We start from the raw sequence: 16,500 nt of genomic DNA on the forward strand, positions 1-16,500 counted from the left end.
TTTTATTTTTCCAGTACCGGGAATCGAACTCGCAACCTTGTGCTTGCCAGGCAGGCACTGTGCCACTGAGCTAAAGCCCCAGCCCTAAGAGATTTTCTTTTATTATTTTATTTCATTTTGAGACAGGGCCTTGCTAAACTGCCCAGGCTGGCCTTGAATTCTCCTGCTTCAGTCTCTAGAATAGCTGGGATTACAGGCATGTGCCACCACACCTGGCTATTCTTTTAAAGACTGTGTCTTGCTCGGGCATGCACACCACGCCTAGCGGGCATTGCTTTTCCTTATGGTTCTGTCACCGCGCTTCTCTGCCTTCCTTGGAGCCTTTCCGGCCTCCAGTTCCCCAGGCAAGTGGCTCACATGGACTGTGTGTTCTCAGCGTCGGGCAGGGATCCAGGTATTAACCTAGGAGGGTGAGCTCAGGAGGGCAGGGACCGCAGCTGTCCTTGCACTGTCACATGGAGCCTGTGCAGGGCCTGGCACCAGGAGGCACTCAGTGAAAGCCCTGACTGAGAAACAAACAGCCCGTGGAGTGGGCAGTGCTGTCTTGTGCCCTTGACAGCTGTGGCCACGGAATCCTGGAGCAGGAGAGTGACTTCCTCGGGATCACACAGAGAGGAGGTCACAGGGCCCCCGGGGAGCCCCCTCCTGCGGCAGGGGCTGGCATGCACTCAGGGCTACACTGCAGCACGGAGCTGCCCCCGTTGACGCACATTCCCATCAGGCATGTTCCTCCCTGCCCCTCCCCAGCCTTGGCCTTGGAGGCTCCAGGGCGGGCCTGTCCCGTGCCACGTGACCCACCCTGGCCCTGCCGGCAGCTGCTCCCCAGATGTGCCCACACTGCAGCCTTCCAGCCGCCAGGCCGGCGCCTCTGGGCTGGGACTGCAGGGCTGCGTGGGAGAGGCCTTGGGCTCCAGCTGCCCCCCGCCCCCGTAACTGGAGACCACAGTTCAGCTCCCCCAGCCCCAGCCCAGCCAGCTCTGCATCTCACTGAGCCTCAAACCCAAATTCCTCCCTGTGTCTGTGGCCCCTCTGCCAGCACCAAGCCAGCTCCTCCCACCCTGCCCTCTTACCAGTGGCTTGGCCTCCTTTACAGAACTTGCTGGGTCCTGCCTCAGGGCCCTTGCCCTTGCTGTTCCTTCCACCTGAAACACTAACCCGGTCTTTGTAAGACTTCATTCCTCTGCCCTGCCTATCCTTCTTCCTTTCCTCTTCCTTTCTCCCGCCCCTGTCCCTCTTCTGGGGCCAAACTCAGGGGTGCTCTACCTCCCCAAGCCCTTTTAAAATTTTTAGACAGGGCTTCACTAAGTTCCCCAAGCAGGATTTGAACTCATGATCCTCATGCCTCACTTTCCCAAAGAGCTGAGATAATAGGTGTGTGCCAGGATGCCCTGCTAAACTGCATCCTTCGAGTCTCAGATCAAAGCTCCTTCTCAGCTGCCTTCTCAGACCCTCTTGGCTATTTTCTTTCAGTGTCCTGGTTTTATTCATTATATTTATTACCATGTGAAATGATCTTTGTTTCCTGCCATTTTGTCCATTCCCTGTCCCACTCCTCCATTTCTTCCCCAGGCGGTGAGCTCTAAAAAAGCAGGGCCCATGGTTCCTTGGGTCGCTGCTGTGTCCCAGAACTGAACCAGGGCCTGGCCCAGAGGGGTTATGCAACTTGCTTAAGGTCACACAGAATAGTACTTGGAGCAGAGTAATATTTAGGGTAGTATGAGTTAAATAAAGGGCTTCAGTTTCCTCATGTGCAGAATGGGGACAAGGTTTGAATTTAAGCCATAGTTAGGACATTTCAGTATTTGGTACTCAGAAATGGGAGTCAGTATGGGCAGTTTTTTCCCTCTGGGACTTGGGAGTCTCTTTTTCCCACCCCCCAAACTCAGCAGGAGCTGTGTACGGTCACTCGGGGCGCAGAGGGCATGACCCAGTGCCTCTGTCAGGCTGTGGGAGCTCTGCAAGACTCTTACTCACTCTGGGTCTCAGTTTCTCCGTTTGCAATGTGGAAGCTCCAGCCAGCCCCCAGCCTCAGGTCTCGCTGGGTTTCTGGGTTGTTTTAGGCATTGTGGGCCCCAGGCCTAGATCCACCTTTGCCCCTCCATCCTGTTTTCCAGAGAGGCCCTGGAACAATGGACAGGAGGCAGGAGCCTGGCAGTCGGGCCCCTCCCGGGTCCCTGCAGACCAGCGGGTGGGGCTTCCTGAGGCTGACAGAGGGCCCGGCCCCCCTCCCAGGTCTCAGCAGCAGCTGGGTAGAGCCAAGGCCCAGCGAGCTCGCATCATGGGTCACTGAGTACAGGCCAGACCTGCAAGGTTCACAGACACCCCTGGCCATACACACCTGAGGGTGCATACATGCTCGCACATGCACAACCAACACAGCACACACAGTCCAACCAGCACAGCAGCAATGCCAATGCAGGGTGACCTGCTAGGCGCCCAGCACAGTGGAGCACGACAGCCGGCCGGCACACCACCCCAGTGCACATGGAATGTGACAAACTGGCGGTAATGCCCTCAACAGCAGCACACGGACACGTGCACCCTGCACTAGAGCACACTGAACATCCCGGCACACGCACACTGACCCAGTATGGCCTCACCCCTTGCAGAGACACGTACCTGCAGCTTTGGAGGCTACAACCAAGCAGAAAGGATGAGGCCACTTCCCCCCGGGTGCCTGTGCTCGATGCTCAGGCCCAGCAGGCACCCACTGTGCCAGGGCAAAGACCTCCTATGCCCTGACCCCACCTCACGGCCTCAGTGCTGACACCCCCACCCCTGACGCACTCAGTGCAGAAGACCTAGACACAACCACAGTGCCCCAACCTTAGCGTACCACCCACGTCTGCAGGCCCAGACCCTGCCCAGGGTGCAGGTGTGGGAGCTGGTCTGACCCTGGCAGCCACAGAGGCTGATGCCACAGCCAGAGGTGCCCCCAGGCCACCTGGCCACACCCTAGGCAAAGGCCAGCCAGACCACTTCCCCCCAGCAACCACTGAGATGGGATGAGGGAGGTGGGACAAGAGACTTCCAGGTAGCGGCCTCAGTGGCCTCCCTTATGCCCACTGGGGATGGACAGGAGGCTCCAGATGTCCCTCCACCCCTGGCACCCAGCTGGGCCCTCCTTTGACTCACCTACCTCCCTTACACCTGGCTCCCTACACTGCCCCAGGGCCCGGAACCCAGGAACCAGCTGAGGGTGAGTCTCTCAGGACCCACCCAACTCCCTGCCTGGCCTGCAGAGGCTCCCCTCCCTGCCACACCCAACCCTGAGTACCCTGTCACCAGGGGGTGGCACCTCCAGCTACACCCTCCTCTCAGGCTGCAAGCACAGATATACTCTCAAATACTGTGACTCATGACAACCTCTTCCTACGTTTTCTTTTTTAAAGTATTGTCTTTTTTTTTTTTTTTGGCTGAAGCAAAGGCAGTGGTGTCCTGGTTGAAAGGAAGATGAGAGCTGGGCGTGGTGGTGCACGCCTGTATTCCCAGCATTTGCGAGGCTGAGGCAGGGGGATCGTTGTGAGTTCGAGGCCAGCCTGGGCTACAAAGTGAGCTCAAGTCCAGCCCGAACTGCATAGTGAGAACTTGTCTCAAAAATACCAAAAAATAAAAAATGAAAGGAAGATGAGACACCCAGGAACAGTGAAGGACATAGGGACTTTTTCCTCAGGAGCAGCAGAGAGTTCTCTTAGAAGGCCAGAGAGCCCCAGTTTCACATTCTGGGTCCAGGCATCCAGCTACAGGACTGAGTGACTTCACATCTTCCTGTCTCAGGGTCTTGTCCAGGAGCGAGCATGGTAGGAGCTCTCACCTCTGTGAGGGTTGTTAGACTTAAGTCAGGGGAAAAAGGCTCAGAGCAGCTCCTGGCAAAGTCACCATTTAGTAGGCACTTTTTTTTTCTTTTTCTTTTTTTGAGTTCTGAGGCTTGAACCAGGACCTTGCACATACAAGGCAAGCACTCTACCACTGAGCTACACCACTAGCTCTTTAAATTTTTTTTTTTTTTTTTTTGGTACTGGGAATAGAACTCAGGACCTTGTGCTTGTCAGGTAGGTGCTGTACCACTGAGTTATATCCCCAGCCCTAGGCCCTTAAATTTTGAGACAGAAGCCGGGTGTGGTGGCGCACATCTGTAATCCTAGCACTCAGAAGGCTGAGGCAGGAGGATCGTTGTGAGTTCAAGACCAGCCTGGGCTACAAAGTGAGCTCAAGGCCAGCCTGAACGGCATAGCAAGAACCTGTCTCAAAAAGACAAAATAAATGAATAAATAAATAAATTTTGAGACAGAACCTTAATAAGTTGGCTAGACTGGCCTTGAATTTGTGACCCTCCTGCTTCAGCCTCCTGAGTAGCTGGGATTACAGGTGTACACCACCATGCCCATTGATACTAGCTGTTACTGGATGAGTGGCTCTTCTGTCTTTCCTAGCAGTCACCTTTGTTAAAACCCTGGGCATATACTCCACCCTTGAGTTTCAGAACTTTAGAATCATAAATGCCAATCATTCATTCTGTGAACAAGTACTGTCCACCTGCTCTTGGTTAGGTTAGGTGCACTGGGGAACACAAGGCCCAGGTCCATGCTTTGGGGAAACTGTTCAGGTGGGTGGAACCAACTGGAAATAAACAGCAGCTGGGTGGTCAATTCTGGGCTGCTGGATCCACATGCTGGGCACAAAGAGATGCTCTCATTGGTGGCTTTTGCCCTCACAAGAGGACACCTTGTACAGATTAGAAAGAGGAACTGGGACCAGGACTGGTGGCTCATGCCTGTAATTCCAACACTCTGGGGGTGCTGAGGCAGGAGGATTGCAAGGTTTTTGTTTTTGTTTTTCTCTGGTATCGGGAATCAAACTCACGACCTTGTGCTTTCCAGGCAGGTACTGTGCTGCTGAGCTAAATCCCCAGCCCCTACAAGGTTGATAGCCTGAGCAATTTAGCAATTTATCAAGACCCTATCTCTAAATAAATAAATTTTAAAGGAGAAGACTTGGGATGTAGCTCAGTGCAAAGAACCTGTGTTCAATTCCCACTATCAGAAATAAAAGAGAAAAAAAAGAAGAGGAGTCCCTACCTTGGACAGAGCAAGCCTTCCCCAAGGACGCTATTTGTAGCACCTTTGTGTGTCTGGAAGCCTGTCCAGTGGCCCTACAGATGTGGTCTCAGCCTGAGGAGTTAAATGTGGGCAGCACTCCCATGCCTTCCCAGGGCTGTGATGGGGAAGGACAGGGACACTGGGCAGGAGGTAACCCAGGGAGACCACCGCCCAGAGGGGTGAAAACAGGCACGTGCGCGCTCGCGTGTGTCCCTGAAACCCTGCATTTGCAGCTTGCATGCCTGGCAAGTCTGCAGGGGACAACCGCCCCCTGACCCTGGCGACAACTTTCAGGTCTGATAGTAGGAACTGCCGGAAGGATGTGGGGAATGGCAGCTCTCCTCCCCTGCTGGTGGGTGTGTGAACGGGTACGACTACTCGGAACTCATGTGGCAACAGAGAGTAAAAGTGAGCATTGGGACACCCTCTGACCCAGCAGTGCGCTCCCACAGTCGCACACACCACCATCACAGCAGCAGCAATGAACAGCCACCTCCCGTCCAAGGACCGAGTGCAGACAGTGGCCACGGATGCAGCGTGTAATAGGAATGCGCTATGGGGCTGGGGATTTAGTTCAGCCACACAGCGCCTGCCTGGCAAGCATGAGGTTGTGAGTTCAATTCCCAATAACCGGGGAGAGGGGGGGCGGGTGGCGGCGGGGGAGACGGAATGCGCTAGGCATCCGTGTATGCTGCTAGATAGGCACAGATATGCTGCTTAGGGGAAATGCAGTGATTTCTTTAAAAGCATAAATTAAAAACACACACACAAGCTGGGCGTGGTGGCGTACGCCCGTAATCCCAACACTCAGAAGGCTGGGGCAAGAGGATCATTGCGAGTTCGAGACCAGCCTGGGCTACAAAGTGAGCTCAAGGCCAGCCTCAACTGCATAGCGAGACCCTGTCTCAAAAAGACAAAACAAAAACAAAACAAAACAAAAAACCCACACACAAACTGTGTTAATACATTTATGTGTAGTAAAACATAATAGGGCAGAGAAGACCGTGTGCCAAAGTCGTGCATTAACTGAAGAGTGAGCGTGAATGACAAATAGCCTTGGAGAAAGCAAAGGAGGATCTTGCGGTAGTGCCTGACTGTAACCCCAGCGATCCTGGAGGCTGAGGCAGGAGGATCAAAATTTCGGTGCTAAACCGGGCTTGGTGGTGCACATCTGTAATCCCAGCATTCAGGAGGCTGAGGCAAGAGTATCGTCGCACTTTCCAGGCCAGCCTGGGCTACCTAGTGTTCAAGCCAGCCTGAATTACAAAGCAAAACTCTGCCTCAAAGAAACCCAAAAAACCAAAAAGCCTAATTCTGAGCTAGCCGGATGAAACCCTCCCTCAAAATAAAAGGGGGCTGGCGGTGTGGTTCAGTGATCGATCCCCCGCTGGTGCAGCGCTGGCCTAGAGCCGAGCAGGTCTGCAGGCAGCAGGGCCGGCGGGTTGCGGGCTCTGGGCTAGAACAGAGCGCGAGGCCCCCAGGACCGTGCACCCGGGCAGATGGGCGCCGCTTCCAGCGCCAGGCCGTGGGAACGCGCGACCGCCCCGGGGGGGAGGGGCGCACAGATGGGCGGGGCCGGGGCGGCAGATGGGTGCGAGCCGGGCTGGGCCGCTCCGCCAAGGGGAAGGGCAGACGTCGTGGCCAGATGTTCGCGGTAGCAGGGTGGGGGCTGGGAACCCGGCTCCCCCACCCTTGCCCGGGGCGGCCGCGAGGAAGGCGAGCCGGGTCAGGCCCTTTGCCTCCCGCCGCCCTCGCCGCTGGAAGGGAACCCAGTGATCGCCACCCGGGAATCTGGTCTGAGCGCTCACCCGGCCGGTCAGCGCTGCCTCTCTGGTCCTCAGCCCCTGCCCACGTCTGCTCTGAGAACTGCCTCCGGGTGAGGCCTGTGGACCGACCGGGTGGGGATGGTGGTGGGCCGGGATGAGAAGCTAGACACTGGCGCGAGGTCGCGGCAAACAGCGTGCAGGGCTGCGTGGGGGCCTGGGGCTCGCCGGCCAGTGGTTCCTGTGCACCATAGCCCCTCGGCGTCCTGTGTGCTAAGCATCCGGCACCCCTCATTCTTCCTTGAACCCCAGAGAAGTGTCTCCCAGCGCGGTTTTTATTACGGGGATGATGTCAGTAGAGTAATGCTGTATGTATATGGGATCCTCTGGTGATCGACACTGAAGAAACGTAAGTCTGGAAAGCAGCGGGTAAGGAGGGCTAGAGGTTAGGATGAGCTGTGATCTTACATGGAGTAGTGGAGGTCATCACAGGCCTCCCTGAGAGAGGGATATTTCAGTAAATAATGTGGTTTTTTTTGTTTTGGAATAGAACTCACGACCTTGTGCTTGCCAGGCAGGTGCTTTGCTGCTGAGCTAAATCCCCAGCCCCTAAATAATGTGTTTCTTCTCTCTGCTATTCAGGAAAAGAAACATCCCAGGCAGAAGTCACAGGCAGTGCAAAGGTCCTGAGGCAGAGGTGTGCCTCTCTGGCATGAACAAGTAAACGGCCATGTGAGCCAGGAGGAAGGCAGCAGGAAATGAGGGCAGGGAGACTTGTGGGGTGGGGGTGGACTGGCTCCTGTAACCCTGGGTGTGACTGCAGTGAGGGCCCTGTCCTTGACTCTGGGTGAGACTGGAGTCATGGGCAGTTTAAGACCCAGAAAAATTGGGGTCCTCAACTCCTGGTGTGAAATCTCAGCCAGCCGGATGCGGTGGGTGCAGTCCTTACCCCTTGGTGTGTGAGGCATGGCCCTATGATCCCCAGGTGCACCTTTCAGTTTGAAGGGCAGCAGTTGGTTTAGATCAGTGTATTAAGGTTCCCAGATCAATTTGATGTGCTTTTACAATGCAGCCAGTTTGATATGTTCTCTTTTGGGAGGGGTACCGGGAATTGAACTCAGGACCTTGTGCTTGCCAGGCAGGTACTTGTGCCACTGAGCTATATCCCTGCCCCTGATATGTTCTCTTTGAAAAGGACCCGCTGTTTGTGGCACTGACAGAAGGACGTGGGAGGGATAGGCGCAGTGTATATACAGAGACCAGCGGAGGGGGACCCCCTCAGTTTCCACTGAAAGGAGAACGAGCTGTGGTCTCCTCCTGGTCCCAGGGGTGCTAGGGCTTCACCATCACCTTCAGGAAGTTGTCCTAAGGCTGTACCCTCCCAGCTGCCATGTGGACTGATGTATGTACAGGACGAGCAGCTGGTTGGAAAAGACCCATCTGTCCACCTGAGCTTTGCTCAGAAAAACAGTGTTCTGCCTAGGAAGCTGTAAAGGGAAGTGAAGAATAGGGTGACCCATAGCCTCTACTCTAATCCTTACTACTCTGCTCAGGAGGCTGAGACAGGAGGATTGCGAGTTCAAGGCTAGGTTGTGCAACTTAGTGAGTACTTGTCTCAAAATAAATAAAAAGGGTTGTGGCTGTAACTCAGTTGTAGAGTCCCAGGGTTCAGTCCTTAGCACTGCAGTCATTGTCCTCATCAGCATCATATTGGGAGAATAGTGGATGAGGAAACTGTGTTTCAAGGTGCTCTTTTTTTTTTTTTTTTTTTTTTTTTTTTGTCTTTTTGAGACAAGGTCTCACTGTGCAGTTCAGGCTGGCTCACTTTGTAGCCCAAGCTGGTCTTGAATTCACAACGATCCTCCTGCCTCAGCCTCCCAAGTACTGGGATTACAAGTGTTCGCCACCACTCCCGGCAGGGTGCTCTATTTGGAAATAAAACAAGTTGCAGAGCAGTATGCCTAGATCACCATCACTTGTGTTTGAAAACGTATGTGCCTGGAATCTTAGCACTCTGCAATCCCAGGCTGAGGCAGGAGGATCCCAAGTTCCAGTCCAGTCTAGGAAACCCAGTGATCTAGTGAGACCCTGTCACAAACAGACGAACAAACAACCGCAGAGGGTAGAGCCAGGCATTGTGGTGGCATACACAGGCCTATAATCCCAGCAATTGGGAGGCTGAGGCAGGAGGATTGCCACATGTTGCAGAGACCTGTCTCAAAACAAAAACCCAAAGGCTAGGAATGTAGTTCAGTGAAAAAGAAATTATATTTGTAGTATTTGCTTATATCTCATTAGGAAACAATACTGTAGAGGGGAAGAAGAGAGATTTTATTTTTTCAGTGCTGGGGATCAAACCAAGGGTCTCTTGCTAGGCAAGTATTCTATTTCTGAGCTCCACGCCAGCCCTAGGGTATACTATTTAAGGCACAGAGACCCTAGCAGGATGTTTAGTAGTGACCTCGGGGTTTGGGATGTGGGCTCATGTGGGCGGCTCAAATTTAAAGTGAACTTTATTTATTTTTTTTTTTTGAACTTTATTTTTTAAATGGTGGTAGGGTTTTTTTCTTTTTTTGAATTTTCCTTCTGATTTTTTTTTCTTTTAAAAATAAAAGGAGGAAAACATTAACAGACAGACAACCTTTTACAAAATAGCAAAAGAACAGTACAGACAATACAGTTACAAACAAAGTGGTAGGAAATTAACAATGCTTGTTATATTACATACTGATATTGTCAAAGTGGTTTCTCATGAAAACAAATAGAGACATGCAATATTGACCAATCAAGGACTCATTAACAGTTTCTTTCAGCAAAGAAATAGAAGACAGTGGAACAATTATGATAACTATCCTGTATACACATATACAAAATTAAAAATATGGAACGCTTCACGAATTTGCGTGTCATCCTTGCGCAGAGGCCGTGCTAATCTTCTCTGTATCATTCCAGTTTTAGTATATGTGCTGCCGAAGCGAGCGCTGGTGGTAGGGACTGACGGATTGAACTGAGGGCCCAACACAGGCTAGCAAGCACTCTGCCACTAAGTTCCATCCCCAGGCCATAAGGTGGACTTCTTTTTGTTGGCTCTACTATGTTACCTCTCCCTCTGGAGTGGTTTTTTTTTTTTGTCTTTTTGAGACAGGGTCTCGATATGCAGTTCAGGCTGGCCTTGAGCTCACTTTGTAGCCTAGGCTGGTCTTGAACTCAGAACGATCCTCCTGCCTCAGCCTCCCTAGCGCTGGGAGTACGGGTGTGCGCCATGACGCCCGGCATTTTTTTTTTTTTTTTAAATTGGTACTGGGAATCGAACTCAGGACCTTGTGCTTGCCAGGCAGGCACTTGTGCCACTGAGCTATATCCCTGGCCCCCAATGGCTATACTTCTAAATCTTTTGCCTTTCTCTACTGACATATTCCTTGTATTAGAGCTGATTAAAATGGTAACATATATTCATTACAGAGCATTTGGAAATATATTTAGCACTCAACAAAATTAAAACCACCCTTAATTTCCTCCTTACACTCATCAATGCCTTGAAGTACCCTCTGGCTGAATATTTTGGTGCAGCAGGAGGATGTGGATTCAGACAAGGTGCAGGAAGCCGGGCATGGTGGCCTATAATCCCAGCACTTGGAGGCTTCAGACAGTTGAATGGTTTCGAGTTCAAGACCAACCTGGGCTACAAAGTGAGCTCAAGGTCAGCCTGAACTGCATAGTGAGACCCTGTTTCAAAAAGACCAATAAAAACAAAAACAAAAACAAAAACAAAAAAACAACAGACAAGGAGCAGAAGTAGTTTTGCATTGGGGAACGGAGGTGTGTGTGTTCCAGTGATTTCCATGTTTCCGTTTGAAGAGGCATTGATTCTGATGTTCTGTTTTTGCTGCAATTGGAGAATATCCCCTCTTCCCAGAGGCCCGTTGTCAGTGCTCCTATCCTGCCCCCAATCACTTTCATTTATCACAAGGTAAAATTATTACTATTTTTTAACAAGGTGAAATTATTGTATTTATTTGGGGAATACTATTTAGTTAATAAGCGTATGCATTCCTGGAGAGTACAAATCAAGCAAGAATAACAATTCCAACACCACTTAAAGATCAAGCAATGCAGGGGCTGGGAATTTAGCTCAGCGGCAAAAGGGCCTGCCTGGCATGCGCAAGGCCGTGAGTTCGGTTCCCGGTACCGGAGAAAAACCAAAAACCAAAACAAACAAACAAAAAAAAAAGATCAAGCAATGCAGTACAAATTTGAAAACAGCTAGGTTTCAAAACAAACCTGCCGTGGTCATTTTGACTTTGGGGAAGAGCCAGAAGTTGCAGGGTACCAGATCCAGTGAGTAAAGTAGATGGGGACACACTCATGTTTTTACAAGCCTGCCTGTTTGTTGGGTGGCATTTGACAGCTGCATTTACTGTATTTTTAATCACATCTTGTACAGACACTCAAGAAAGAAGACTTCCAGAACTGCTTCAGAAAGCAGCAAGAACAATGGGATAAGTGTGTGCAAAGCCAGGGGGAGTATTTTGAGGGGAATTCACGGCAGTGTGTTTTGTACTGTCATTAATCTTTCTAAAGATTTTATTTTGACTAAGTGGGCGGGGTGGCAAACGCCTGTAATCCCAGCACTTGTGAGGCTGAGGCAGGAGGATCACTGAGCTTTCGAGATCAGCCTGGGCTACAAAGTGAGCTCAAGGCCAGTCTGAACTGCATAGCGAGACGCTGTCTCAAAAAAAGACAAAAAATAAAAAAAGTATTTTGATCACACCAGGTAACTGTGATAATGACCGTGGGTGATAATGTGGTGGTTAAGATTTCAGACTCTGGGGTGAGGTGAAACTGGGTCAAATCTGCTGCGTCGGGCCTATTGTACCGTGGCAGGCAGATGATCTGGGGACTCAGCATCTCCTCTGCAAAGGGGACCCCAATAGTGTCACAGAGAAGGCTGTGGTGGGGACACACTGCCACAATGATGTAAGGCGCGGCGGCCAGCTGGGTTCGGCAAAGGTCCTCAAAAAACGGTGACTACTGGAGTTTCTCTTCAGCCCTCCTTTTATTTCCTCTTATCTTCCTTTGTGGCGCTGGGGATGAAGCCGGGCCCGCCTCTGGCCAGACAAGGTCTAGCAGGGCTGGGGATTTTGCTCATCGGCACTGAGCCTGCCTGGCCAGCGCAAGGTCGTGAGTTCGATTCCGGTACTGAAAAAAAACAAAACAAAAACAAAACCAGACAAGGTCTAGCAGAGCCACACCCCTTCCCGAAGCGGCTTCTGTCCCCGAGGCTCCCCATTTGGCCGGCAGCCCAGTCCTGAGCTGTCACCGCCGCGCCACCATGGCCTGCGGGACTCGGTGCCATCGACTCCAGCTTGCGGCAGGGACATGGAGGACCGGGCCTGGCGGGACTGCCGCGTCCTGGGCCAGGCGGGGGAGGGCGGCTCTCCCGTCCCGCCTCCTTCCTGGGAAATCCCGGCAGGTGGTGGAGCCGGCCCATTGTGCGCTGCCGGGCGCGGGCAGACGGGAAGATGGACGCCTCATTACCATGAGAATCCCGGGAGGCCGCACTGCGCGGGGCGGCGCGCAGACCCCGAGACGCATTCGGACGCCGGATAATGGACTCCCGCCCTCGCCTGATTTCTTGTTTTAGGACCTTTGCATTCTGTGGGTTAAAATACACAAACTGAGAAGCAGTTTAGAGGAAGGACCCCCCCCCCCGCCCCATTACTAACTTTCCCATCGGCGCGCAGAGGAGCCTCACGGCGCAAAGCCACCTCCAAGGCCTCCCCGGCAGGGCCGCTGGTCCCCTCGATCCTCTGTGTGTCCTGGGGAGGTCCGGGGCGATTGGCTATTGTTCGCTGAGCAGATTGGAAGAAGAGGTAGATGTTAGGTTTAGCAAACAAAGGTGTCATTAATTTGGCCAGAGCAGAAAGGCCTCTGGTGTTTGGGCAGGAAGCAGGCAGAGGAGAAAAAATAGTAACAAAATCCAGCAACAAAACCCACTGACCACATGTATCTGTTTTACAAATGGTGAAACTGAGGCTTTGAATCAGGCGACTAAAGCCCCATAGTGGCAGAGTCAGAATTTCAACCTGTTTCTCTATCCCCAGAGTGTGAGCTCTCTATGGAGATTTTATGATACCAGAAGATCCGATTGCTCAGGAAGTCCCAAGAGACACCATAACTAGTGGGTAACCCAGGCAGAGAGGAGGGGAGGACCAAAAACCCAGACCTGTCAGCCTGGTGTGGTGGCTCGCTATAAGCCAGCACCCTGGGAGGCTGAGGCAGGCAGGAGAAGTCAGAGTTTGAGTCTAGTTTGGGCAATTTTTAGTGACTTAGCGAGACCTTGTCTCAAACAGTGTGAAGGCTCTGTTTTTGATTTTTTTTTTTTTTTTTTTCTCGGTACCAGGGATCGAACTCATGACCTTCCACGAGCTGGGCAGGCGCTGTGCCGCTGAGCTAAATCCCCAGCCCCCAGTGTGAAGGCTCTGGGTTCAATCCCCAGAACACTCCCATATTCAACCCCTTTCCTGCCCCCTCTGAGACAGAATCTCATTGTGTAGGTAAAACCAGCCTGGAACTCACAACCCTCTTCCTGCCTTGGCCTCCCCAGCGTTGGGATTACAGGTGTGAAGCAACATACCCGGTTCTCTCTCACACACTAATGTAGGCATTTGCTCACATATGTTGCCACAGACACTCCTAAACATACCGACACAGGCACAAATACATATACATGAGGCAAGGTGTGGTAGTGCACACCCGTAATCTCAACACCTGGGAGGCTGAGGCAGGAGAACTGCCCTGAATTCAAGGCCAGCCTGGGTTACATAGCAAAACCAAACCAAACCAAACCAAAAGAGAAGAAACAAAATAAGACAAAAGAACAACAACAACTAATCCCCAGATACATACACATGTATATTCTGTAAATAAAATGTATAGGAGGTCAAAAGCGCCTGCCTGGCAAGCGCAAGGTCGTGAGTTCGGTTCCCGGTACCGGAGAAAAACCAAAAAAAAAAAAAAAAAAAAAAAAATGTATAGGAGGTCATGAGTTTGGACCAAACCAAAATGGAGTCACGCATGCTGGTGACCATACCACCATACCAAAACCGAGTTGTTTATCTGGCTTTCCAAGAAGCTGGACATGGTGGTGTGTGCTGAGCACACTTGGGAGGCTGAGGCAGGAGGACTGGTGAGAGTTTGGGTTCAGCCTTGGCCACAAAGTGAGCTCAAGGCCAACATGAACTGCATAATGAGATTGTCTCAAAAAGACCAAAAAAACAAAACAACAAAACAAAAAAGTCAGGACAGAAAGGGTTAAAAGCCACCCCCCCCCCCAGCCAGTTATGCTGGTGTGATAAGAAAGTCCCCTTGGCTTTAACCTTTATGACAGAAAGTAAATGGGACACGTGCAGTCTGCTTTTTGTTCTGCTTTCTTGGCCTTTCTTTGCCTGTGAAACCAAGCTCCCCTGCTCAGCCAGTGTGGGAACATTTTATTTTACAGAATGAAGTTCTGCCTCATTCTGTAAAATTCTAGAATCACAAATAAAAGCCAATTAAGATCTTTAAACAAAATTTACTGTAATTTTTTCTTTTAACAGCTCACCAACACAACCAAGTAGAAACACATGTACCACACTGTGCAACCTAAGATCTCAGCACTCTCACACTTGGGCAAGCCTACATTTGCACAGATTCATACAAGAATACACACACACACACACTCACTCCTAATTGTATAGAGAACCTACCAAGCAGAAAGGACCCAGAACCTGGCTTTCCCTCCTCAGCTGTGACACCTGTGTGCTTTAACAGACTACAGTTTAAAGTTTTTTGTTTTTTTTTTTGTTTGTTTTTTTGGCAGTACTGGGGATCGAACTCACAACCTTGCGGTTGCCAAGCAGGCACTTATGCCACTGAGCGATATCCCCAGCCCTAAAGAAATTGGTTATAAGAACATTTTTTTTTTTCCTTCCAGTACCAGGAATTGAACTGACCACCTTGTGCTTGTCAGGCAGGCGCTGTGCTGCTGAGCTAAATCCCCAACCCCCTCCTCACTCCCTGCTTCAGAGTCCCAAAGGGGCCACAGACAGCCTGAAGGGGGTGGGCACCCCACTTCTAGGAGGCCTTGATGCGTTTCCCCCAGGGCCTGTCCTGGGGCCCAGGATCAGGCTGCTGCTCTGCCTTGAGGCCTTGAGGCGACCAGGAGGAAGGCGGTGCTCTCAGGCAGGGGTCTCACATGCAGATCCTTGATTGTCCCACAGGCTCTGCCTCAAAGTGACTAAGGTTGGATGCCGCCTAGGCATTAGGTGGGATGATAACAACTGACCTAACTGGAGGGGAAAAAGCTTAACCGAAGAAGCAAAGCAGGTGTCAAGACAATATGCACTGTAGATCCGATTTGGGTTAAAAAAATATACAGGATAAGCAGGGCAGGGCTGAGGATGTAGAACAGGGCTAAGGTTCCTGGCCAGGATTTATCACAGGCCAGGCCTCGGGTTCCATCCCTAGCACCTCAAAAACCAAACCAAACTGAAGCAAAAACTATAATCTGCATAGAAAAAGCCGGGCATGGTGACACACGTCTGTAATCCCAGCGCTTGGGAGGCTGAGGCAGGAGTTCCAGGCCAGCCTGGGCTACAATAGTGAGCTCAAGGTCAGCCTGAACTGTATAGTGAGAGCCTGTCCCAAAAAACCAAAAGCAAACAAAAAAGTATCTAGGTTAAGGTGTTGGCAATAATTACTGGGTGGCAAACAAAAAATGTATCACCCCTCTTGTTTTTGGAAACAAGTTCTCCCTGTGTAGTCCAGAGTCCAGGCTGGCCCTGATCCTCATCCTCCTGCCTCAGCTTCTCCAGTGCTGCCATTACAGATGAGCACAACCACATCTAAATGTGTGCTCTTGATTGCTGTGTGGCCGTGGGCAGGTTCCTTCTGTGCCTTTATTTCCCCATCTGTATAGTGAGACTCACCGCGGCGGGCTGGGGGAGTTGAGGGCTGAGCGGTAACACACACAATGACGCATAGTGGTAGGGTTAGAAGCCTCCTTCCACCCCGCTCCTGGCTGTGCTGCCCAGTGTTGACCAATACCTCCCGGTTGCCTGCAGGGATGGGTGTGTGTGAGTGGCTTGGCTGGTGCACCTTTCTATGTTCAAAAACCGTGTCACTCGTCAGCCGTGGCTGAGGCAGGTGGATCACTGAGTTCAAGGCCAGCCTTAACTGCATAGTGAGATCCTGTCCCCCCAAAACTGTCTTTCTCTGAGCCCTTCTGTGGCTTCTGTAGCCTTCAGGATAAAGCCCAGCTCCTCCTGCCTCAGCTTCCTGAACGCTGGGATTACAGGCGTGTGCCATCACCCCTGACTAGCATTCACATCTTCCGAGAACTTCACCTACTGGGGAACCTCTATGAGCACTTTCTGCGGATCATTCGCTTAATGCTCGCGGCCACCCACGAACTGAAGAGGAAAACCTCTGAGCGGGGCGAGTCCTGGCCTCAGGGTGCGGAGAACGCGTCAGGCCGCCGGGCTGCCCCAGAGCCCTCTGCGCGGCTGCACTTCGTGGGCGCCAGGCCGCAGCGAGGGAGGAAAGGGGCCCGGCCCTCGCTGGAGTGGGCGGGGCAGAAGCCCCTCCTCTCGGCCCCG

At 51.8% G+C, this 16,500-nt stretch overlaps 1 protein-coding gene across 3 annotated transcripts; it reads right to left on the bottom strand.

Moving 5' to 3' along the window:
• Positions 1-11,567: 11,567 nt before the first annotated feature.
• Positions 11,568-13,035, bottom strand: LOC102019709. 3 transcript variants are annotated; one of them, XM_013513879.1, is made up of 3 exons: positions 12,589-13,035; positions 12,401-12,518; positions 11,568-12,061 (listed from the first exon to the last, which is right to left on the bottom strand). In XM_013513879.1, the coding sequence occupies exons 1-3, from the start codon at positions 12,766-12,768 to the stop codon at positions 11,919-11,921; spliced, it is 441 nt and encodes a 146-aa protein (XP_013369333.1). In that variant the 5' UTR covers positions 12,769-13,035; the 3' UTR covers positions 11,568-11,918. The 3 variants fall into 3 exon arrangements, with proteins under 3 accessions (XP_013369333.1, XP_013369332.1, XP_005384963.1); XM_013513878.1 differs by having other exon boundaries at positions 11,568-12,518; positions 12,631-13,035; XM_005384906.2 differs by having other exon boundaries at positions 11,568-12,518.
• Positions 13,036-16,500: the final 3,465 nt, after the last annotated feature.

Source organism: Chinchilla lanigera, unplaced genomic scaffold, assembly GCF_000276665.1.
Source record: "Chinchilla lanigera isolate Chin_1 unplaced genomic scaffold, ChiLan1.0 scaffold00021, whole genome shotgun sequence".
NCBI classification, from domain to species: Eukaryota; Metazoa; Chordata; class Mammalia; order Rodentia; family Chinchillidae; genus Chinchilla; species Chinchilla lanigera.

Bases quoted from the DNA above. Each gene is read 5' to 3' on its own strand.
- LOC102019709 (XM_005384906.2), bottom strand. From the start codon at position 12,768: ATGACACCTTTGTTTGCTAAACCTAACATCTACCTCTTCTTCCAATCT. The intron at 12,519-12,588 runs GTTAGTAATGGG...TTTAACCCACAG, and splicing joins CTCTGCGCGCCGATGGGAAA to AATGCAAAGGTCCTAAAACA.